At 73.9% G+C, this 20706-nt stretch overlaps 1 protein-coding gene across 1 annotated transcript; it reads right to left on the reverse strand.

The window, feature by feature from the left end:
* Positions 1 to 624: 624 nt before the first annotated feature.
* On the reverse strand, positions 625 to 19823 carry CFAP74 (cilia and flagella associated protein 74). The gene is given in 38 exon segments (XM_037499514.2): positions 625 to 1161; positions 1274 to 1408; positions 1602 to 1732; positions 1931 to 2063; positions 2316 to 2470; positions 2640 to 2769; positions 3114 to 3269; positions 3389 to 3508; positions 4031 to 4086; positions 4176 to 4285; positions 4397 to 4531; positions 5004 to 5149; positions 5683 to 5781; positions 6420 to 6696; positions 7119 to 7252; positions 7584 to 7757; positions 8098 to 8185; positions 8586 to 8664; positions 8667 to 8713; positions 9352 to 9473; positions 10060 to 10182; positions 10346 to 10416; positions 10741 to 10900; positions 11168 to 11332; positions 12364 to 12453; positions 12521 to 12587; positions 13325 to 13443; positions 13559 to 13711; positions 14142 to 14351; positions 14862 to 15054; positions 15774 to 15931; positions 16047 to 16149; positions 16430 to 16540; positions 16871 to 17044; positions 18139 to 18243; positions 18463 to 18561; positions 19185 to 19328; positions 19428 to 19823. Coding segments are annotated over 38 exon segments (5151 nt in total). The 5' UTR covers positions 19805 to 19823; the 3' UTR covers positions 625 to 1059.
* Between the last annotated feature and the right edge of the window lie 883 nt (positions 19824 to 20706).

Here is a 20706-nt window from a genome sequence, read left to right on the forward strand (position 1 = left end):
CTGAGTGGCTCTGGCTCTGGCTGGCCACTCTGGGGGTAGCAGGAAGGATGGGGTCTGCCCACTAGACAGGTCCCACCCAGGCACTCTAGGGGCAGCACTGCACATGCCAGGCGGGGAGCGGCTCCAGGCAGCAGAGCTGGGGGGAGGCCACGGCTCAGCTGGTGTCCGAGTCTGCTCCCGGGTAGCTGGGACACCCTTCCACCCCAGGCAGGGGTGCTGTGCTCTCCTACCGGCTCTGGGGGGGTGGGTGGGCTGGGATTGCCTGGTGCTGGCCCAGGAGGGCCACCTGGGGGGACTGCCCAGCCCACTGCTTTCCAGAAAGCTGGGGTAACGGAGGCTGGCAGGCCCAGTGCCAGGCCCAGACTCAATGCGGACAAGAGAAAAGCCAGCCCTGTGCAGGAGGCTGGGGGCACAGAGGGTGTCCCTGATGTGTGCTCACTCTTTCTGGGGGTCTCCAGGCATCAGGGGCTTGGAAGGAGCTCCTCGCCAGCCCCTTCTCCTCCCCGCCCTCCTTGTCAGCCATGCCCCTCCTCCCCGGGGCCACCAGCTCTGTGCTCTCCCCCCAACGCCAGCTGTCCCCCCAGTGCCTCCACACCCACCCCAGAAAGCACTTAAACTCCCAGGCAGAGATCAGTCAGAATTTTTGCTTTATGGACAGACGGGTGTGTGCCTGTGGGGGCGAGGTGCTGCCTCCCCAGGCTCTGACCACACCTCACTGGGCTGCCGATGGACTGTGGCTGGCACATGGAGGTCGTATCCCTGTACTCGGCTCAGTTTATTCACAGGCTTGTGAGGCATCTGCCCCGAGGCCTGGAAAGGCTGCACAGGTGCTGGTGGGGTGGGCTTGTGGGGGCCAGGGAAGGGGTGCTCTTCATCCCTGCTCTCCGTGTCCAGCAGGAAGCGGCTGTGTCTGCGGGCATCCAGGGGGCACGCAGAGAGCTGCGTGTGGTCACCTGCCCAGCAGGGGCCGTCCAAGCCTGGGGTCCAGCCCAGTCCCCCGAGAGGGAAGGCTTTGAGGGTGGGCAGGAGGCGCGAGCGGTGTGGGGGAGACCCCTGGGCTCAGGAGCTGGTGGCCACCTGGGCCACAAAGAGGATCTTGTAGGTCTCCTTCACGTCGCCCCGGAGCTGCAGCAGGGCTGAGGCTGTGAGCGGCTGGTCCGGCTGCGAGGGCAGGGGTGGAGGAGGGGGGCAGCCGTCACTGCTGGCCCCGCTGGACAGCCCCCCAAGCAGCCCTGCCCCCCGCGGGCCCCTGGCAGGCACCCACGGCACCTACATCAAAGTCGGCGGGCGGCACCCAGGAGATGCTGATGGTCCTCGTCTGGCCGCGCTCCACAGAGCCCTTGCAGGGCTCGATGGTGAAGCCCTTATGCTGCAGGGCGGCCACGCTGTCCACGCTGAACTCCACGGTCTGTGGGGTGGGCGGGCAGGTGAGGGCCGGTGGGCACAGGGCCAGCCACCGCCCTCTCCTCCCTGCAGGTGGGTTTCCCACCCGCACCGTGGCGGGAGCCCGTGCCAGGCCCAGGAAGGCCAGCCCAGGCAGCCGGGGCCCAGCTGGGGGAGGCAGCTGGGGCTGAAGCTGAGCCAGGGCGAGCTGTGGTCACCTTCTTGGGAGACAGCTGGGTGGTGCGGATGCAGCCCACCCGCAGCTCCCGGCTGGCAGGCGGAGCCGGCTCATCTGTGTCAAACTGGACGTAGTGCAGGGTCACCAGGATGGTCCTTAGCTCCTCGGCCTCTGGAGACAGGGCAGTTGGGGCTGGCCCGCTGGGAAGGTGTGGCTGGGGGGCGTGTGGCGCGGGGCCAGGCGGGAGGGGGGGGTGCTGTTCTTCACAAAACCTCTGCTGGCAGCGCCCCCAGGGGGTGGGCTGGAAGGCCGAGGGTGAGGGTGCGGCGGGGAGGGTGCTGACACTGCCCAGTGCCGCCCGTGGCCCACCTTCTCTGTGCTCTGCGTCAAGGGCAGCGGTCACCGCCAGGGACTCCACGGGCACGTCCAGGGGGTCGCCGCCCTCCACGAACATCATGTGCTCTCGGGCGGCGCCTTTCAGGAGGATCTGGTGGGAGATTTTCTGGGAACAGGCAACAGCGGTCTGGGCCTGCCCCCGGGCTGCGGCTCCGGGAGGGGCTGGGCTTGGGGCGGGGGTCTTCTCTGCACCCGCTGGCCCCCAACCGGCGCCGAGGCCCCCCGGCTCAGCGCCCGCGACCACAGCCTGTGGGGCCATCCCTTCTTTCCTGAGAGACCGCGGCCCCCGCAGTGGGGGTGCAGAGAGCGCCGCGGACACGCGGCGGCGGGCAGGGGCCGTGCGGCGGCCGAGCCTCACCTTGTCGAAGAGCACGACCCGCAGCCGGTCGGAGAAGTACAGGCTCTCGTGGTCCGGGCTGAAGGTCACCGTGAAGTCCTGCGCCCTGCCGGGGTCCATGACGCCCTGGACCGGGACCACGCTGAACACGCTCTGGCCGCTGAGGTTCTGCGTGCCTGCGGGCGGGCGAGCGGACCCGACCCTGCGCTGCCGGCGCGCCCCGCCGCACCTGGCCGCAGGCCCCGCCCACCGGCCCCGCCCACCGGCCCCGCCCACCCGCGCGACTCGCCCAATGGCCCCGCGCGGCCCCGCCCACCCCCGCCCACCCGGCGCCCGCCCACTCACCCACGACCTCCGCCCGCTGCGCGGGCGCCGCGAGGAAGCGGGGCAGCCGCTGCCGGGCCTCGCGCCGGGAGGCGGACAGGCTGTCCAGGTGCACCGAGAACGCGATGGGCAGCGAGGAGTGGTTCTGCAGCTGCCAGGCCAGGCCCGTCACCGCCGGCGCCCGGCGGCCCCGCGTCTCTGCGCGCTGCCCGGGGCGGGGCCCTGCCGCGTCCAGCCGGCGGGCGCGCCTCCCGCTCCGTCTTCTCCCCGGCCCTGCCCCGGGCCCGCCCGCCCACAGCCCGACGCGCCGGCCAAGGCCCTGCGCAGGGGACCCGGCCCAGGAGCGCGGGCAGGGCGGGCGCAGGGAAGGGGCTGCTCCGCCCCGGCAGCTGCTGCCCTTCGCGCGGGACAGGACGGCGCAGGCGGCAGCTGCGGGGCGCGGCGGGCCCCTGCGGCGGGGCTCCCGGGGGCCCACGAGCGCCCCGCTCGCCCTACCTTGAAGCCCGCGGAGACGGACTCCCGCGCGAGGACGTGGCCCATGCTCAGGACGCCCCCCGCGACGGAGCACGTGACGGTGGACGCCACGCCGGTGCCCCTGAGCGTCAGGGCGAGCGTGCCCCGCTTGGTGACGATGTCCAGCGTCTCCTGGGCCTGCGGGGGTCACGTCCCTCATGGGGGCGGCGCGCGCCACAGCGGGGGGGGGGCCGAGGCGGGCGGCGCGGAGGCGGGTCGGGGCGCGGGCCGCGGCCGGCTTCAGGGGCCGGGCTCACCAGGACGCTCTCGCGGGGCGCGAAGGACAGCGCCAGCACGTGGGCCTGGCCCGCCGACAGCCTGGTGACGGGGTTCAGCAGGACGAAGGGGCCATTGGGGTTCAGCACGGAGAACGCCAGCTGAGGACGCCCCGTCAAGGAGCAGGTGGCGGGCGTGGAGCCGCAGCCCCGCCCCGCAGCCCCAGCCCCGCCCACCCACGCCCCACAGCCCCGCCCTCAGTGCCCCGCAACCCCGCCCCTCAGCCCACAGACCCCGCCCCCTAAGCCCGCCCACTCCCTCCCGAAGCCCCGCCCATCTCCGAAGCCCCGCCCATCTGCCCGAAGCCCCGCCCCACCCGCTCAGAATCCCCGCCCACCCATGCCCCGCAGCCCCGCCCACAGCGCCACGCAACCCCCCCCTCATCCCGCCCACCCAACCAGAAGCCCCGCCCAACCCGCCCCGCAGCCCCGCCCGCCATGCCCCTCAGCCCCACCCAACCCCACCCCTCAACCCGCCCACTCCCTCCCCGAAGCCCCGCCCCACCCGCTCCGAAGCCCCGCCCACCCACTCCCCGAGGCCCCGCCCTCAGCCCCACCGACCCCGCCCCGCAGCCCCGCCCCCCCCCCCGCCCGCAGCCCGGCTGGGCCCGCGCGGCGGGATACGGCCAGGTCCTCCCGGGCTGCGTTCTGAATGGAGATCTTCTTCAGGCCACAGTGTCCTGAAAGGGGTGGGGAGTCAGGTCACCCCCCAGGCCCGGCAGGAGGCGAGGGGAGGCCGTGCGCAGGGCTGGGCCCAACCGGGGCTCACCCACAGCGACGTGGCCAAAGTTGGAGACGGTCCTGCCTCTGTCGGACGTGACTATGATGGACGGCGCCACGGAGGGACACCACAGCTCCAGGTACAGGGTGTTGTGGGGGCTGAAGGGGAGGGGAGCGTTGAGGGCCTGGCGTGGCAGCCACCTGCCCTGCCCGCCCCCGGCCCCAGCCAGGTGTGCGGCCGAGAGGCTGACCACCCGCCGGCCAGCGCACCTGAAGCTCAGGGGCCCTGCGCCCTTCCTGTCTGTCACGTCCCCACTGGCAACGACACAGGGGACCACGAGCTTGTCGAACTTGCCCTTGAAAGACCGGGTGAGGGCTAACAGCGCAGCCTGGTACTCGTCGGAGCTGGAGTGAGCCGGCAAAGAGCACTCAGTCCTGCCCCTTCGGGCCACCTCCAAGGCGGTCCTGTGGGGTGAGGGTCAGCTCCCCCCAGGTTCTGCTCAGACACAGGCACCAGGCGCCTTTGGCAGCTCAACAGACAGTTTTGCCTCCGGGGCAGCCCGGAAAGGCCCAGGCAGCAGGCAGCTCAGGTCACCGCAGTTCTCTGGGGCTTGGGCTGCACCCCAAGGGGTCTGGGGGTTCTGATCTTGGGCGTCGGCATCCCCCCCTGCCCATGGGGTGGGGCCGTTCACAGTGACACGGGGGGCCAGGGCAATGGGGTGGGCAGGTAGGTGCTCGAGAAGTAGGACCTGAGGAACCTGGAAGCAGAACCTGCATCCAGCTGCACCTGAAGCCTGCACAACCCCAGACTTCCAATCACATAGCTCAAGACAGGCGGTCTGTGGGGCCAGGGAGGGCCTCCTTCTCCTGGACACACCTGCACTTGAACTCCTGCCTCTGCAGCTCCAGGCCATGGGAAGAGGAGACCCGGCCCGCGGGGTCTTGGTCTGGGTCCTGCAGCAGCAGCGTGGAGGTGGACAGCTTCTGCAGGTCCCTCCTTGGGGCCGCTGTGTCCTTACGCGTCTATGGGAGAGGCTGGCTGAGGGCTGTCCCTCAGGGGCAGGCACAGGTTTGGAAACCCTAAATGCCACAGAAACAAGTGAGCGTCTGGGGGCACACGAGCCTCCAGTGCGAGACCTGGGCCTGTGCACGACTGTGGGGTCAGCCTTCACCGGTGAGGAAGCCGAGACACCAGGAGGGGAGGGCAGAGTCGGCCGGGCCAGGCCCACGTGCCCCGTCTCCTGTCAGCTGCGGGCAGCAGCCAGCCTCACGCGTGGGCCTCGGTGGCACCCGGCTGCGTGGGCTCCACCTCGGGGGCTGGAGGGGCAGGCCTGTCCCCATGGGGCTTGTCCCTGGCCAGGGTGCCGCCTTCTGTCCAGTTTTCATTCTGCAGGCCTCCTCCGGGCTCGCTGTGACTGCTCCCCTCCCTTGGCCCAGAGGGCCTGCGGCCACCTCCCAGGGACCCGCAGAGCCTGCCAGGGCAGGAGGGAGGCGCCTCGCCAGCACAGCACTGCGGGGCCAGCAGCAGGCCCTCCCCTGCGAGGGCCCCCACGCACCCACTTGGCCTCCATTTCTTTGGTCTGGGCCTGGAGGACTTCCTCGCAGATGAGCTCGCTGGGCAGCGTGGGCCGGAAGGCCACCTGGACTAGGCACCTCTGCAGGGAGAGCAGGTGGCCCTGGGTATTGGGGCTGCCCCTGTGCTGAGAGCACCCCTGTCCACAGCTGCCTGGCTCCTGCAGTCCCACCTGACACTTCTCTTTGGAGCTCAGCCTAGCAGGCTTCCCCCAGGAGGGCCTCCCTGGCCACTGTGCCGGGGAGGGGGCTTCAGGGCATCATTACCCGGCTCACACTGTCGTCTGGGTGGGGGTTGCGTGATGGAGGCCCAAGATGGCCAAGACCCTGCCCCTGCCCTCTGGCATGAGCAAGAGGCAGGGGGCGGGGCGCGGGGCCCGGGAGAGGACCCGGCGGCCATAACGGCCTCTGTTAAGGCACCGGGTGGTAAAGGCCCTCTGCCCGCGGGTGTCTGAGCTTTGCCAGGTGAAGGGCTCCCTCGGCAGCAGGTGAGGGTGTCCTCCCCGCTGGTGCCCCTCTGCTGGGAGGTCCCTGCTGCGCACCCTGTCAGGCCAGGGTGCCCGTCCCCCATGAGGTGCTGGGTCCCCTCCCGCCTGCACCTGGCCACCGACGCTCCGGGCTCCGTTCTGGCAAGGGTTGGGCAGAGGCCACATCTGCTGTTGGGGGGATCCCTGTGGTCGGGGCACGCCTAGCCGGCGCCTGGGCGGCCTGCGACACCCACCTTTCCGGGCAGCACGGTGCCCACCGATGGGGAGATGGTGATGGGCGCAGCCGGGGGCAGCAGGAACTCGAAGGACGTGGGCCCCACGGGGAAGGCGTCCTCCGTGCCCACGCGGGGCAGCGAGTGCGTGAGCGAGTTCATGCTCTGGTGGGTGTTGATGACATAGAGCGCGGCCACCGCCGTGTCGGCCAGGGCGGTGGCCGGGAACTTGATCTGGTGGTGGGACAGCTCCAGGGGCGGGTGCACGCCCACCGCGCGGCACAGCAGCCGGAAGCACCTGCAGCGGCTCGGCTCAGCCGCCAGCCCCGGCCCGCCCTGCCCGGCCCCAGCCCGGCCTCGGTGCCGCCCCCCGCCGCCCCACCCCGCCCACATGCTGCGTGAACACCCTCCCTCACACACCCACACGCTCGCACGTGTGTGTGCACAGCACACACATGTACGCACACAGCACACTTGCATGGCACAGCGCAAGCCCACAGGCACAGCCACGCAAGGGCACGCGTGCACACACTCCACGCACACGAGATTGCCACAGCCCACGCGCAGACCACACGCACACACTCACGGGTACCACGCGCACACAGCTGTGGCCCGGCGCTGTTCTGCGTGGGCGGCCGCTGGGGATGGCCGGGCGCCGGACCGGCCGGGCCCCACCCCACAGCTCACTGGTGGACACCCCCACCCCCACCCCTGGCTCACCGGTTGATCTCCGACTTGCAGACCAGCTCGAAGCTGTATTCCTTGGCCCTGCTGGGCTGGAAGATCACGTCCAGCTGCAGGGTCTCCAGGGGCAGGATGGTCCCGAAGCCGTCCCCGGGCTGGATGTCCACAAACTGTTGGGCAGGCCCCACCGTGCCAAAGGGAGGGCCGGGGAGCAACGTGAGCGCGTCTGGGGGGCGCGGGTGCTTGGGCAGGGTGCGTGAGGGAGAGGGACCGCCCCCAGGGCCGTGGGCAGGGTGGCGGAAGGCGGGGCAGCGGGTGCGGGGAGCAGCAGTCAGAGAGGGGAGACCAGGACAGAGAGGCAGGCCCAGGGCTGACCCCACCCAGGACAGGATGGGGGGAGGGGGAGGGGCTGCAGGCCAAGGCGCCTGGACGGTGTGGGGCCCGCGGCCCAGGGCGGCAGCCTCCTGCCCCCCTATTCACCCGCCCCTCACCCCGAGGCACCTTGGGGAGTCCCACGAAGCCAAACTCCTGCGGCAGGAGGGAGTGGTTGCACAGGCTGATCTGGGTCCTCACAGCCTCGTAGATGGTGCAGTAGCCAAAGTCCACCAGGGGCGGCCTGAGCTCCAGATCCGAGGTGGTGACCACGGCGTGGACGGTGAACTCCACCGGCTTGATCTGCAGCACAGGGCAGCGGCCGTCACTCCCCGCAGCTGCGGCAAATGTGCCCCACGCGGCGGGGGCAGCCAGCGCGGTGCTGCGGCCTCGAGCATCCACTGCCCGCTGTCCAGCAGGGAGGGCGGGACAGCTGCCGCCACCAGGGTGTGTCCCCAGCGTGTGGCGGGCTGCGGGGTTCAGAGGGCCCCACTCACCCACAGCCCTTCACGTAGGGGCAGCTGCAGGGGCCAGTTCGCTGTCCAAGCCCTGGGATGCAGCACTGGACGGCTCCGGGGAACCCCCAGCGCAGAGCCAGCTGCCGAGCTGCCCGCTGCCCAGGGTGCCCGGCGCCCCCACACACCTGATCAGCCACTCGGATTGTCATCGGGGCCTCCAGGACCCGGGTCTCCTTGTCAAAGTACATCCCCGCGTCCTCCGGGAGCGAGTGCCTGCGGGCAGACGCTTGTCAACCCGCCCGGCGCGGCCGGCCAGCGTGGGGCTTGGGGCGCCCAGGGGTGACCCCCGCGCCCGGCTCTGCGGGGCAGCCCCCGCCGCCGTCTCAGCCGGGAGACGCCCGGCAGCCGGCCATCGTGAGGGCGGGCCCGGCGGGGGCTGAAGCGTCCATCGCCCGAGACCGCACTTGGTCACAGCAGGGACCGGCCGCCGCCGGGGCAGCAGGGCAAGGCCGGGGGCAGCAGGGTCGTGGCCCGGGCTGGTCCCCGCTGTCCCGCGCGCCCTGGGGCGGGGCTGGGCCGCTGGCCGGAGGGTGGCTTGGGGCCAGCCTGGAGCCTCTGTGGCACGAACGGGAGCCGCTGGCAGAGGCCGGGCCGGGGGGCGGCGCCCACTCACCGGGGCAGGAACTTGAGCTGCACCGAGCAGGACGCCAGGGCCTGGATGTAGCTGGTCTCCGGCAGCAGCTCCATGTGGCCCGCAGCTCCTTGCACACCTCCAGCTGGAGGCGCAGGGCCACCTTGGACCTGCCCCCGACAGAGGCGCTGACCCTCCCGCCGCCCCCCCGCCGCCCCCGAGGCCGCTGGACCAGAGGTGAACTCTGAGGGGGGCGTGGGCAGAGCAAGGCGGGGGAGGCGTGGCTGGCAGGAGGCTCCGGGCCGGTGCCGGTGGGGCCAGGGCGCCCCACGGCCTGGGCTCTGCGCGGGGAGAGTGGCCGCCGGCCCCGCCCCCCGCGCACAGGGGCTCCTGCCGCACCCCAGGGTCCTCTAGACCCTGAATCACAGGGTGATTGCTCTTTGAATCACAGGGTGCCGGGTCCCGGCTGCTGCCCCCACCCCGGGGGACAGCCTGAGCCGCAGGTTTCTGGGGTTGGGGGTTCCCGCTGCCCCTGCGTCCCTAAAGCCGTCCTGGTCAGCCCACCAAGGAGTGACCGGGCCCACTTTCCCGTCCCTCTGCCGCTCCCGCCACGCCCCGGAGCACTTTGCACACGGAGAGCAGCCGCCCGGCCCCACGGAGCCCCAGCTGTCCCTCGCACCCAGCTCACAGGGCTGGGGCTGGCGTGGCCCCGGCTCACCCGGCCGCCGTGCCACCCGCTGCGGCCAGCCGGGACCCCGTCTCCGCGCCACTCCGCACCCCCGGGGCCCGGGCTGCCCTCGCGGCTCACCGGGTGCAGATCACGACCGAGTCCTGGTACAGCCGGTCGTACATGCAGGTCTTCAGGTCCACGCAGGGCCGCGGCACCCAGACCGGCAAGTCCACGGCGGTGCCCACGACGCTGAAATACAGCTGGGCGGGCAGCGGGTCGGCGGGGCACGGTGAGGGGCTAGTGGGGTCCAGGGGGGCCGGGCTGCTGGCCAGATGCCCCCCTTCGGGGCCCCGTGGGGTTTCTCACGCCGTGCGATGACAGGCCCTTTCAATGACCCAACTTTCCAGACCCAGCCGGGCAGACCGGGCAGGGGGCGGCGCGTCCCCGACGCCTCCCGGGGGCGACGCCCGATCCCCACCACGCAGCGGGCCCCGCCGGGCCCTGTCACACGTGCAACGTCAGCGTTGCCTTTGCTCACAGAGAAAACTTTCAACAAGATAAAAATGTACAACGTTTATAAATAAGCGATGAAACCGAAGAATGAAAACTTGAGCTCCCTGGAAACTGGGAACGCTGTCTCCGGGCACTCGTGCCAGGGGGCTGGGGGCGTGTGCACGGGCTGGTGAGGGTGCGGGCTGTGGTGCCAGCCACCGCCCCCGGGCCCCCCGCGGTGCACCATCCCCCCGCGGTCCAGCGCCCCCCCCCCCCCCGCCCTCGGCCGGTCCCCCGCGTGGGCATGAGACCCGCAGGGCAGGCCACCCTCGGCGGGAAGCCGGCGACGCTCACCGTTGGGCACTGCGGGTTCCTGAACACCACTTTGAAGCGGGCGTGGGCCGCCCCCGGGATGGCCGGGGCGAAGACGACGGGCACCCTGACGGAGGAGAAGGGGCCGATCTCGCCCTCGGTCACCTGCGGAGGGAGACGACCGGCCTGGCCGCGGGCCCGCGCTGGGGGTGGCGTGGGGGCAGCTGGGCCCACAGCCCCGACCTGAGCGGTGCAGGGCAGAGGGCGGCGACCGCTCCCCAGCCTGCGGGACTCGCCCCACGGCTGCCGGGGGTCGCGCGGGGCCCACCTCTCCCAGCGAGATCTCAGGCTGCTCCTCCTCGGGCGGCGCTGGCGCCACGCTGGCCGCGGCCTCCGGCTCTGGACGGGAAGGCGGAGCTGGGAGGGCGGCTGGGGCCGGGGCCGCCCCGCACGCCGCCCTCCCACCCTTGCCCCCTCCCCTCCCGCCCGAACCCCGTGGCACCCCGGGCAGGGATGAGGCAGGCGGCCCTCCCCAGCCCGCCCTCAGCCAGTTTCCCTCCGGCCTCCGACGCCGACAGCGCTGGACGTCACCACCGCGGGCCGGTGTCCTCGCCTTCCCCCAAAGCCGCGGCCCCGGACGCCCTGCACCTGCACCTGCACCTGGCCCGCGCGGCTGGCGGGGCCCTGGGGCCCCGGGGGCTGGGCGCTCGGTCTGGGCCTCACCTGTGGCGCCCGGCTCCCCCGGCTCCCCATCGTCGGGCCTCCAGGGCTGCTCCTGGCTCCCCGTGTCCTCGGGCGAGGGCTGCGGGCCCCCCAGCTGCTCAGAAAGGCTGGGCGCCACTCTCTCCAGCGAGCCCGTGTCTTCGTAAGCGAGGAAGTTGCTCTGCAGAGGGGAGCCCGGCAGAGCTCACGGGCCTCCTCCGGTCAGGGCCCGGCCCAGCCTGCAGGCCTGACCTGTGGCCTGGCCGAGCCGCCTCCGGCCCCGCCCCGCTTGCGCCTGTGCCGGCGCCCAGCTCCCTCGGCGGGCGGGGCTGGGGGTGGCCGCCCTCCCGGGCCTCTGGCCCTGCGCGCCCGGCCGCAGGCTCCCGGGCAGTGGCCTGGGGGACGCCTGGACACAGCGGACGGCCGCACCGGAGAGGCAGCAACCCACCAGTTTCAGGGGCGATGAGGAGGTGTTTGTGTCCTCGGCCTCTGACTCCCGGAGAAACCTGAACCAGGTGCCCAGGCCCCCGCCATTGGCCAGCGTGACGGAGCGGGAGGCCGACTCGCCCACCACGTAGCTGCCGAAGTCGATGAGCTCCTTGTCCAGGGACAGCTGCCGAGAGACCCGCGTGAGCTGGGGGCCGGGCCCCGAGCCCACCTGCGAGGCGCGGAGCCGAGGCTTCGGAACCGCCCGGCTCACCACGGCCCGGGAAGGCGGGCCCGGCCCCGGCAGGAAGGCCAGCGTCTCGCTGTGACGGAGCTTCCCGTGGGACAGCCGTCCAGCGGAGCCCGCAGGGCAGACCCGGGCGGGGGGGGGGGGACCACGCCAAGGCTGCTGTAGCTGAGGACCTTCCCCCACCCCCCTCGGGGGGCAGCGCAGCCCAGGGGGCCGGGCACTCAGGGCAGGTGAGTGTCCTGCGTCCTCTGACCCGAGCAGGGCGAGGTGTGGAGACCAGCAAGGGAGCAAACAGGGACCCCACGACGGGGGGCGGGAATGAGCCCGTGTCAGCCGAGGGCCCGAGACCGAGCGGCAGGGGCCGCCCTGAGACGGGCGCCGGCAGCACAGCCCAGCACGCCACGCAGCCACGCAGCCGGGGCGGGAGGGCCGGAGGGCCGGCGCGGGTCTGCCAGGACCACCGTGGGGACGCGGCCGGCTCGAGGGGCGGGGAGGGCGCCGCGGGAAACGTGAGGATGGAGCCTGCGTGTGCCCAAGGCCTCCCGCTGGCCTTGACCCAGGGGAAATAAAACGGCACCTCGGTAGACAGCGCAGCCCCGAGCCCACGCGGCCGTGGGCACCCTGGGAGGCCCCTTGGCCAGGAGGCGCGACCACCCTGCTGACCGCCGCAGCGGGGGCGGGATGCGGGGGTGCCGCGTGTCCTGCTCTGGACGACGCCTGAAGGAGCAGGACCTAGAGGGGAGCTCGGGGTTCCCAGCGGCGAGGGGGCCAGACGCACACGCGGGTGGGGTGGGGGCCCGGGGGGAGGGCGCCCCGGAGCTGCTGGAGGCAGGATTCCTCCGGCCCCGGCACCGGGAGCCCTTCAGTCCGTGCTGTCCAGTGCGGGCGGCTCGACTGCCCGGCGCTGGTGCGCGTGCGCCCATGGCCCCGGTGCCCCCCAGAGACCCTCCCGGCCGACCCCGGCTCACTGAGCACTTCTTGGTTGAGCACTTCAGGGGGACAGAAAACTCGCCCGTCTGGGCCAGAAACGAGATGCTGCCTTCCATGTCTCTGTTCACCTGCAGGACACACCCCGGTCAGCGCGGCCCCCCGCCCCCCAGGGCCCGGCCCCGCGGCCGCGCTCACCAGGGGCTTGAAGGTGACCAGCGCCTGGCAGGACATCCCGGCGGGCAGGGGGCCCGGGGGGTCGAAGCTGCAGGGGGGGAGCGGCGGCCGAGGGGGGCGGGCAGAGAAAGAGAAAGCGGCGCCCCCTGGTCAGCGCGGGAGGGGGCTGCCCCGACCCGCCCCGGCTCGGGAGCCCAGGGCTGGTGCCCCCCAGGGCGCGGGCAGGGGGGGGCAGGCGGGGGTGGGAGCCGGGTGGGGGAAGGGGGGACGCCAGGGCCTGGGGGGCGGGGCGGGTGTGGGGGGCTGTCCTGGCGGCTGGGCGGTCATGGGAGGGGCGGTCCTGGGGGCGGGGCGGGCCCCCGGGGGGCGGGGCGGTCCTGGGGCGGGGCGGTCCCGGGGCGGGGCGGTCCCGGGGGCGGGCGGTCCCGGGGGCGGGGCGGGGCCGTCCTGGGGCGGGGCGGGCCGGGGGGGGCGGGCCTGGGGCGGGGCGGTCCGGGGGGGCGGTCCCGGGGGGCGTGACGTGGCGGTCTCGGGGCGGGGCGGTCCTGGGGGCGGGGCGGTCCTGGGGCGGGGCGGTCCCGGGGGCGGGGCGGGGCGGTCCGGGGGGAGGGGCGGGCCCCGGGGGGCGGGGCGGTCCCGGGGGCGGGGCGGTCCGGGGGCGGGGCGGGCGGACCTGGGGGCGGGGCGGGGCGGGCCTGGGGCGGGGCGGGGCGGGCCCGGGGGGCGTGACGTGGCGGTCTCGGGGGCGGGGCGGGGCGCCCCTGGGGGCGGGGCGGGGCGGGCCCGGGGGGGCGGGCCGGGGCCCGGGGGCGGGCGCGCGCCTACCGGACGCGGACGAAGTCCCGCAGCGGCCCCCGCACGCCCAGCAGCCGGCAGGAGCGGGCGCCGCGCGCGGCGTTCACCAGCGTCAGCGTCTTCCTGTACTCCGCGCCCACGTCGAAGTCCTGGGGCGGCCACAGCGGGGCTCGCGACGGGCCGGGGAGGGGCGCGGCCGGGCGGGGGTGGCCCGCCCCCGCCCCCGCGCCCGCCCCCCGCGCCCCGCGCCCCGCGCCGGCGCACCTTGAAGAGCAGGCGCGCGGGCTTGCTGTCGAAGGGCGGCGCCCCCTGCCCGCCGCCGGCCGCGCCGCGCAGCCGCTGCCCCTCGCGGCGCTCGGCGTCCCGGGCCGCTGCTGTCCCGCCCGCGGGCTCGCGGGCCGCCGCCTCCCGGGGCTCCTGGGGGCGGGGCGGGCGCTCGGCGGGGGCCGGTGGTCTGCGGCGGGGAAGCCGGCACGGCCGCCCGCCCCCCACGTGTGCCCGCTGGGCAGCGACCCCCCGCCCCAGCCGGCCCGGCCTGCCCGCGCCGGTGCCGCCGCCCGCGCCTCCCGGAGCCAGCGGAGCGCGGGCTGCGCCGCCGCGAAGGCCCCCCAGGCGCGGGCGAGGCGCGGGGCGGGCAGGCACCCCCCGACCCCGGGGCCGCCCTCGGGGCGCGGCGGGCCCTGGCCCGGCCCAGCGCCGCCCCTGCTCGCTGGTGGGCGACCGGCCCGGCCGGTGCAAGGGAGGCTCCAGCGCCGCCGCCCGGGGGCGCCGGCTCCCCGCAGACCACCCCAGGCTCGCGCCCCCGGTGGCCCGCGGGGAGGCTGCCGGTCCCGCCCCGGGGACCCACCTGGCCGCCCCGGGGGCCTTCGCTCCAGAGCCCCGCGATCTCGGGCTCAGCCAGCGTCTCCTCGTCGGAGCTGGGGAGCCCGACAAGGCCCTGGACAGACTCGCTGGACACCACGTTTATCAGGCAGGGGTCCTGGGCGGGCGTGAGCTCCTTCTGCTGCGGGGAGAGGGGCGCGCCCGCCTCAGGGGGCGGAGACGGGGCCTCGGCCGGCTGCGCTCACCGGGGAGGCCAGGCCAAGGCTGCCCGCAGGGTGCAGGGAGGGAGCACGGACCCCAAATGGGGAGGGTGCCGCCCTGGCCGCCGCCCTGGCCGCTGCAGCCATCATGGTGACCGAGGCCCCGCAGCCCATGGGCGGTCAGGCCAGGCCCACACCCCGACCCGCCTCAGCCGGCTCGGAGGGGGAGCGTGGCCATCGGGGGGCCGCAGGCGGTGCGGAGGGCAGGGCAGAGGAAGGATGATGGTGGCAGTCCCCCTTCCCTTGCGCATGGCGCGCTGGGACAGTGGGCAAAGGAGGGCCTGGCCAGCTGACCACGAAGGGGGGGGCCTGGCGGGGGGAGCTGCGAGACCCCACATGACGCCGAGTCATAAACTGTCCAAAGTTGAACACGCACGTCGGAAGGAAAGCGCTGGGCTAAAGATTTTTTAAAACTGGCGCCTTGTGCCCAGCGGCCTCCTGCAGGGCCCCTCCCTAAGCTCCAGAGCCCCCCGGGGCCCGCTCACCAGCGGCTGGGTGGGGGGCTCCGCCCTGCCCCCCTCGCAGCTGGCCACGTGCGCCCAGGTCCTGTGCCTCACGGTGGCCGGGGCCCGGGCTGGGGGGTGCTGTCTCTGCCTCCTGGCCTCCTCCTCCAGGCCCTCCCTCAGGATCCTGGCCACGATCTCCTGCTTCCGGAGCGTCTGCTCCTCCTCGAAGGCCCTGGGGAGGCGGGGTCCTGAGCACACGGCGGGCTCCTGAGCGCACGGCGGGCTCCTGAGCGCACGGCGGGCTCCTGAGCGCACGGCGGCCAGGCCAGGGACTCGGCCTCCGCTGGCCCGGCCGAAGCTCCTGGGAAGCCAGGGATGAGAGTCCCTGGCCCGCCTGGCCCACAGCGGGGGCTGGGGCGGGGAGCGCAGCGTGAGAGAACACACTGTGGCCAGACACCCCTGTCAGGCGGGCGCGGCACAGCCATGCGGCAGGAAGGGCAGCAGGGGTGGGGAGTGGCCTTGGCGCTGGGATGCCCGCTCCTGCCAGGACCCTGGGGTGGGGGCCCCACGGGGACCTGGTGTCTCGGGGGAGCTGTTTTGAGCCCTGCAGACCAAGGAGGATCTCCCGGGGGTGCTGGGGGCAGGGGCCCAGAGGTGGCACTGGGCACAGGTCGAAGGAGACCAGAGGAGCGCTGGGCCAGGCGTGCGCTGGGGCCGGGCGGGCAGCCGGGGCCAGCGCTGGGCGTCCAGAGGGGAGCCGCCGGAGACGACACTCCATTGGATGGCCAGCGTGCGGGGCGAGGGCTCGGGGACGGCGGAATAAGAGAAGAGGTGTGGGGCGGGGAGCCGCAGGGCCAGGGCCCCTGGGCACGGGGGGCTGCGGGATGGAGGTGGGGGCGCAGCACGCTGGGGTCCGGAGCCCCTTCCCGCCGCGCCCGCGCCCACCCTCACCGCCGCTGGGCCTGCAGCTCCTGGCGCCGGCGCTGGTGCAGGAGGAGCCTGAAGGCGTCCCCGCCCTGGGCCAGAACCCCCTCCTGCTCGGCCTGGGCCTCCCGCGCCGCCCGCTGGGCCCTGGTCTGGCCCCATGCTTGAAACTTGCGCAGCGTTTCCTTGGGAGCAGAGCGAGGGGTCACGCAGCCGTGGGGGCGCCTGGCCGGGCCCCGCAGGCCTCACCGCCCACCCTACCCGGGCCCCGCGTGGACGGCCTGGGCCGCAGCCGCCCACCCTGTTGGCCGAGATGCTGCTCTTCAAGGCCAGCACGGCGTCCATGCGTCTCTGCAGGTGCTCCTGGCACGCCAGCTCCTCCCGCCTCTTCTGCTCTTGGATCCTGGAGGAGCACAGGCCGTGCAGCTGTGGCGGGCCGGGGGCTCAGGGGGCCGGGGGGTTGAGGGACTGGGGGGTCCAGGGGGCCGGGGGGCGGCTGGGTCAGCACAGGACCGCAAGGGGCTCAGCGGGGCAGGCGAGGCCCTCTGGGCGTGAGCCCTGCATAGGCGGCCTCTGCGGCGGGTGGTCGCAGCTGGCACTGCCCTCCCTTCGGGTGGGTGACGCGTTAGCGAGGACACCGGCCCTGGGAAGGAAGGGGTGTGGGACCTGGCGCGCGGGCTCACCTGCCCAGCGAGGCCTTCAGGAACCTGACGGCCGCCCTGTGGCTCCTCTGAGCGTCCTCCACCAGCCGCTGGTGCCGGAGTCCGAGCTCCTTCTGCAGCGCCGAGGACTTCCTGCGTGGGAGGGCAGCGTGGGCAGCTGCTCCAGCTGGCTGGCCCCACCTAAGCCCCTCTCCTGAGCACCCCAGGTGCGGGCTCATCCGGGGCAGGGGCCGCTGGGTAGGCTGGCGCTGGGAGGCCTGGCAGGGGCGGGGCCAGGCCCGGCAAGGGCCCAGGGCTCTGGGCAGCACAGTAGGTCTGGCAAAGGGCGGCCCTGGGCAGGACGGCGTCAGCGGTGAGATGGGGTGGGGGCGCGTGGGGCCCCAGGTGGGGAGTGGCGGGACCGCCTGGGGAGGGGGCCGCCCAGGGTGGGGAGGGCAGTGGCCAGGGGGCAGCTGCCCTGACCTGACTCGCAGCAAACGGCCCCTCTCTGCCCTGCCCAGGGCCTCTCTCTCCTTGCGGAGCCTCTCGGCCGCCCGGTCCCGGTGGCAGTGCTGGGCAGCTGCGCGCTCCTCCTCGGCGGACTTCCGGACGTCCTCCAGCTGCCCCCTCTGGAGCTCCAGGTGCCACAGGGCGTTCCTGCGGACGGAGGCGCCTGCTCACCTCGGCCAGGGCTGGGGGGCTGAGGCCGGGCGCCGGCACCCCCGGGTGGGAACACCGAGAGGACACTGGACACCACCGAAGGGTCAGCTCCCCCCAGCGTCCTCCGGGGCACAGCCACCAGATGTGGGGATCCCCCTCTGCAGCCCCATCTCTGGCGGCCCAGTCTGCTGGTCCAGTTCTGCACCCACCATGCAGCCGGCACCCCCTGCACCGTCCCGCCGGGGAGGGGGCTGTGGCACCTGATATCTGCAGGGGCCCTGTGGGGGCACCACTGCAAGGGGCCTGCTGCATGGGCGGTCCTGGGCCTGCTGCCCTGGGGGGAGGCAGTCCTGGTTGAGGGCCAGTCATCCCGGCTGGGGACAGAGCAGCTCCAGGTGGCCCCAAATGATCCCCTCTTGCTGCCAAGGGCACCTCAGGGGCCACCGCAGCCGGGGCACAGGCCTCCCCGCAGCCGTCCCTGCGCCCCTTTCAAATTTAGTTTTCTTTAAGTGAGCAGCTGCCGGCAGGGGCGGCCCGGGGCGCGGCAGACACCCTGTCCCCTGCCCTGCCCCGCCAGACTCAGGGCTGTAGGGTCGGCGTCCGGACTGAGCCCCCGGACGCAGGCAGGCAGGGCTGTGACTGGACCCTGCGCGTCAGGGGCCACTGCGGCTGGGCCCTGGGGAGGGGAGGGCCCCGCCGCACCCTCCTTACACCTCCCGCCCGCATCTGTCTGGCCGAGGGGCGTGGGGCTCAGGCAGGGCGAGGGCGGGGCCCGCAGCGAGTCCCGGTGGGGGTGAAGCCCCTTCCTGAGGGCCTGTGCTGGGCAGTGACTCCCGGGCCGGCCCAGCTGGGCGGCCTTCAGCGGGTCAGACCCCCGTGAGCCCCTGGTGCTTCAGCTGACCGGAGGCGCCTCTGACGCGCACGGCCACACCCCAGCCGGCAGCCCGGGGCTGGCAGCTCTGCCGCCCACATGGCAACATTCAGTCCAGGAAAGGCCGGTGCCGGGCCGCGGTCCCCGAGCAACCTCTCGGCGCTTGAGCGGCTGAGAACGAAGCCGGCACGTAGGGCTGCGCCCCCGCCCGCGCGCTCACTCGCTCTCCTGCAGCGCGGCCTGGAGCGTGTCCTGCAGGGCCTGCTCCTGGTCCAGCTCCGCGCACAGGCGTCTGGCCGCGGCCTGGAGGCGGCCCACGGCCGCGCTGGGGGCAGACACAGAGGACACGCTCACTGCCCGCCCAGAAGCCCTGCAGGGGACCGGCCCCGACCTCACGGCCATGGTTCTCGCCCCAGGGTCATCTAGGCGGTGTCTGCTCCCGCCCGCCCGCAGCAGGTGCTTGGAACCGCCCGGGTTTGGTGGCCCAGTGCCCCCTGAGCTCCAGCTGGACCAGCCCCTGCCCCCGCCCAGAGTGGACACCTACATGTTCTTGGCCCCCGTCTCTTCGGCCACTTCGGCCGCCAGCCTCTCCTGCTGGCCCCTGATGCGCTCCGTCCGCTGGCGGCTGGCCAGCAGCTCGGCCCTGGGGAAGCGGAATCCGGCTGGTGCCTGCTCCCCTGCCCCGGGGGTGCAGACCCTTCATCTCTCCAGGTGGTTTCTAGCCACGGTGCACAGAGGGTGCCCACTGCTCCCCAGATGCCCTGCGGCGGGCGGGCGGGGCGGCTGCCAGACCCCAGCCCCAAGGGGACGTGAGAACAGCCCAAGGCTTGTGGGGCCTGGGTGGGGGAGCAAGATGCAAGTCGCTCGCGCTTTCCCCAGATGCGCGTCCTGGGGGCAGGCCATTGGCGTCCAGCAGGGCAGTGAGCAGGGCTCGGGAGCCTGGGGGGCAGGAGGTGTTGTGATGGGCGGACGTCGAGGCGGGGCCAGGTCGGCTCCTCCTGGCCATGTGGCAGGAAAGAGTCCCGCTGTCTGCGCTGTCTGCGGCCCTTCCAGGAGCTGCCCAGAGCCGCAGACGGGGTGGGGGTGGCGGCAGCGGTTCTGGGGGCTGGTGGTCGGTGCCAGCCGTGCCTCACCCCAGCTTCTCCGTGTGGCCCTCAGATGCTCCGGGGCCTCTGTTGGGGCTGGTGCTGACCGGCTGCGGTGGGCGTGGGCAGGGTGACAGCGGTGGGGCAGGGCGGGCAGCTGGGGCAGGCCCCGGCCCCTCACCTGGTCTCCTGGATGAAAAGCCCCTTCTCCTCGTGCAGCTGGTCCAGGCGGCCCAGGCTCCTGCGCAGCTGCCAGGTCTGGAGCCGACCTCGCACGTCGGTCCTCCCCCGCTGGGCGGCATCCGCGGCCTGCCCCGTCCCTGGACTTCACACAGAGCAGCCCGCTGTCCTCCAGGCTGCCCTCGCCCAGCCCAGGGCGGGGCTGCGGTGCAAGGCAGGAGCCGCTGCCCCTCCCTCTCCTCACCAGCTGTCCACCTCCTTCTCCGCGGCCGCAGGGGGACACCCAGCCTCGAGCTCCAGGTACCGCTCATCTCTGCCTGGGAGCCGAGAGCCAACAGCTGGTGTGGGCAGTGGGCACGGGCCCTCCCGGGCCAGGTGCGAGGCCCCGCGGGCAGGGTTCTCAGATAGCACCAGCGGCCCCAGGGCCTCACGACAGGCGCCCCTGCTCGCCGCTGTCCCCAGCCTTGTTCCTGGTGCACTGGGCCGCGAGGGACAGACCGTGAGAGCCATTGGGCCATGGGTCTGTTCTGAGCATGTCAAGGGCCCTTCAGGGCAGCCGCGCCCGGCGGGACAGGCAGAGGGGCCTCCCGACTGGCCTCCGCCAGGTGTCTGCGTGGGCATTGCCAGGGCCGCCCCCAGAACCGAGAAGGCGGGCGGTGCGGGGGTCAGGGGCGCCACGCTCGCTGGGACCCCGCGGGGCTGGGCCAGGAGGTGCTCCGGTGGGGGCTGTCCGGCCCTCGGCCCTGCCACCCCGGGGACGGCTGGGCGGGCCGGCTCCGGGGAGGAGGAGCGGGCGGCGGCCAGAGGGCGGCAGAAGGGCCCGGGCGCCGGGTCCCGCTCCCAGCAGCCCCCCTGCTTTCAACGAGACCCCGAACAAAGCGCGGGCGTGAGGCAGAGGCTCCTGGGGAGGCCCCGACCTCCGGCTCCGGCTCCGGCTCCCATGGGTGGCGGGCAGTCCGGGCGCTGCTCCCCGCGGGGCGGGGCCGGGCGCGCCTGTCCCTCCATGGGCGTCTGCGGAAGGTCAGAGGAAAGCGGCGCGGATCACTGATAAGCCCCGAAATGGAATTTCGCGACAGCGGCGGTGTGAAGGGACACGAGGCTAAGAGGCCTGGAGGGACCCAGGTGAGGAAACGGCCCGCCGGCCCGAGGGTGTCGCCGGCCTCGCAGACACACTGGCCTGACCCGGGGCCGCCTGCGCCCGTGGCCGGCTCGCGGCGGGGCCGGGGACCGGGGCAGCAGGGCCGGGGGGCCGTGTCTCCCCTCGGCTCCTGCCACACGGCCCGGCGGTCCCTCCTCGGGCGTCTCCCCAGGGAGCAAAGCCACGTCGCAGACTGGCCTGGGCGCCCACCCCTGTCCCCCGCCCCCGGCAGGCCCGGGGGTCACCCCAGCAGTGCGGCCCGGCCGGCCCTCCCTGCAGGGCTGGGCGGGGGCTCGCGCCGTCTGGGTCTGAGGCGCGCGCGGGCGCGGGGTCCCGGGCGGTGAGGACGCGGGGTGTCCTGTCAGGACACGCGCTCAGCCAGGGC

Source organism: Talpa occidentalis, unplaced genomic scaffold, assembly GCF_014898055.3.
Source record: "Talpa occidentalis isolate TD23 unplaced genomic scaffold, MPIMG_talOcc4v2.1 talOcc4.9, whole genome shotgun sequence".
Lineage (NCBI taxonomy): Eukaryota > Metazoa > Chordata > Mammalia > Eulipotyphla > Talpidae > Talpa > Talpa occidentalis.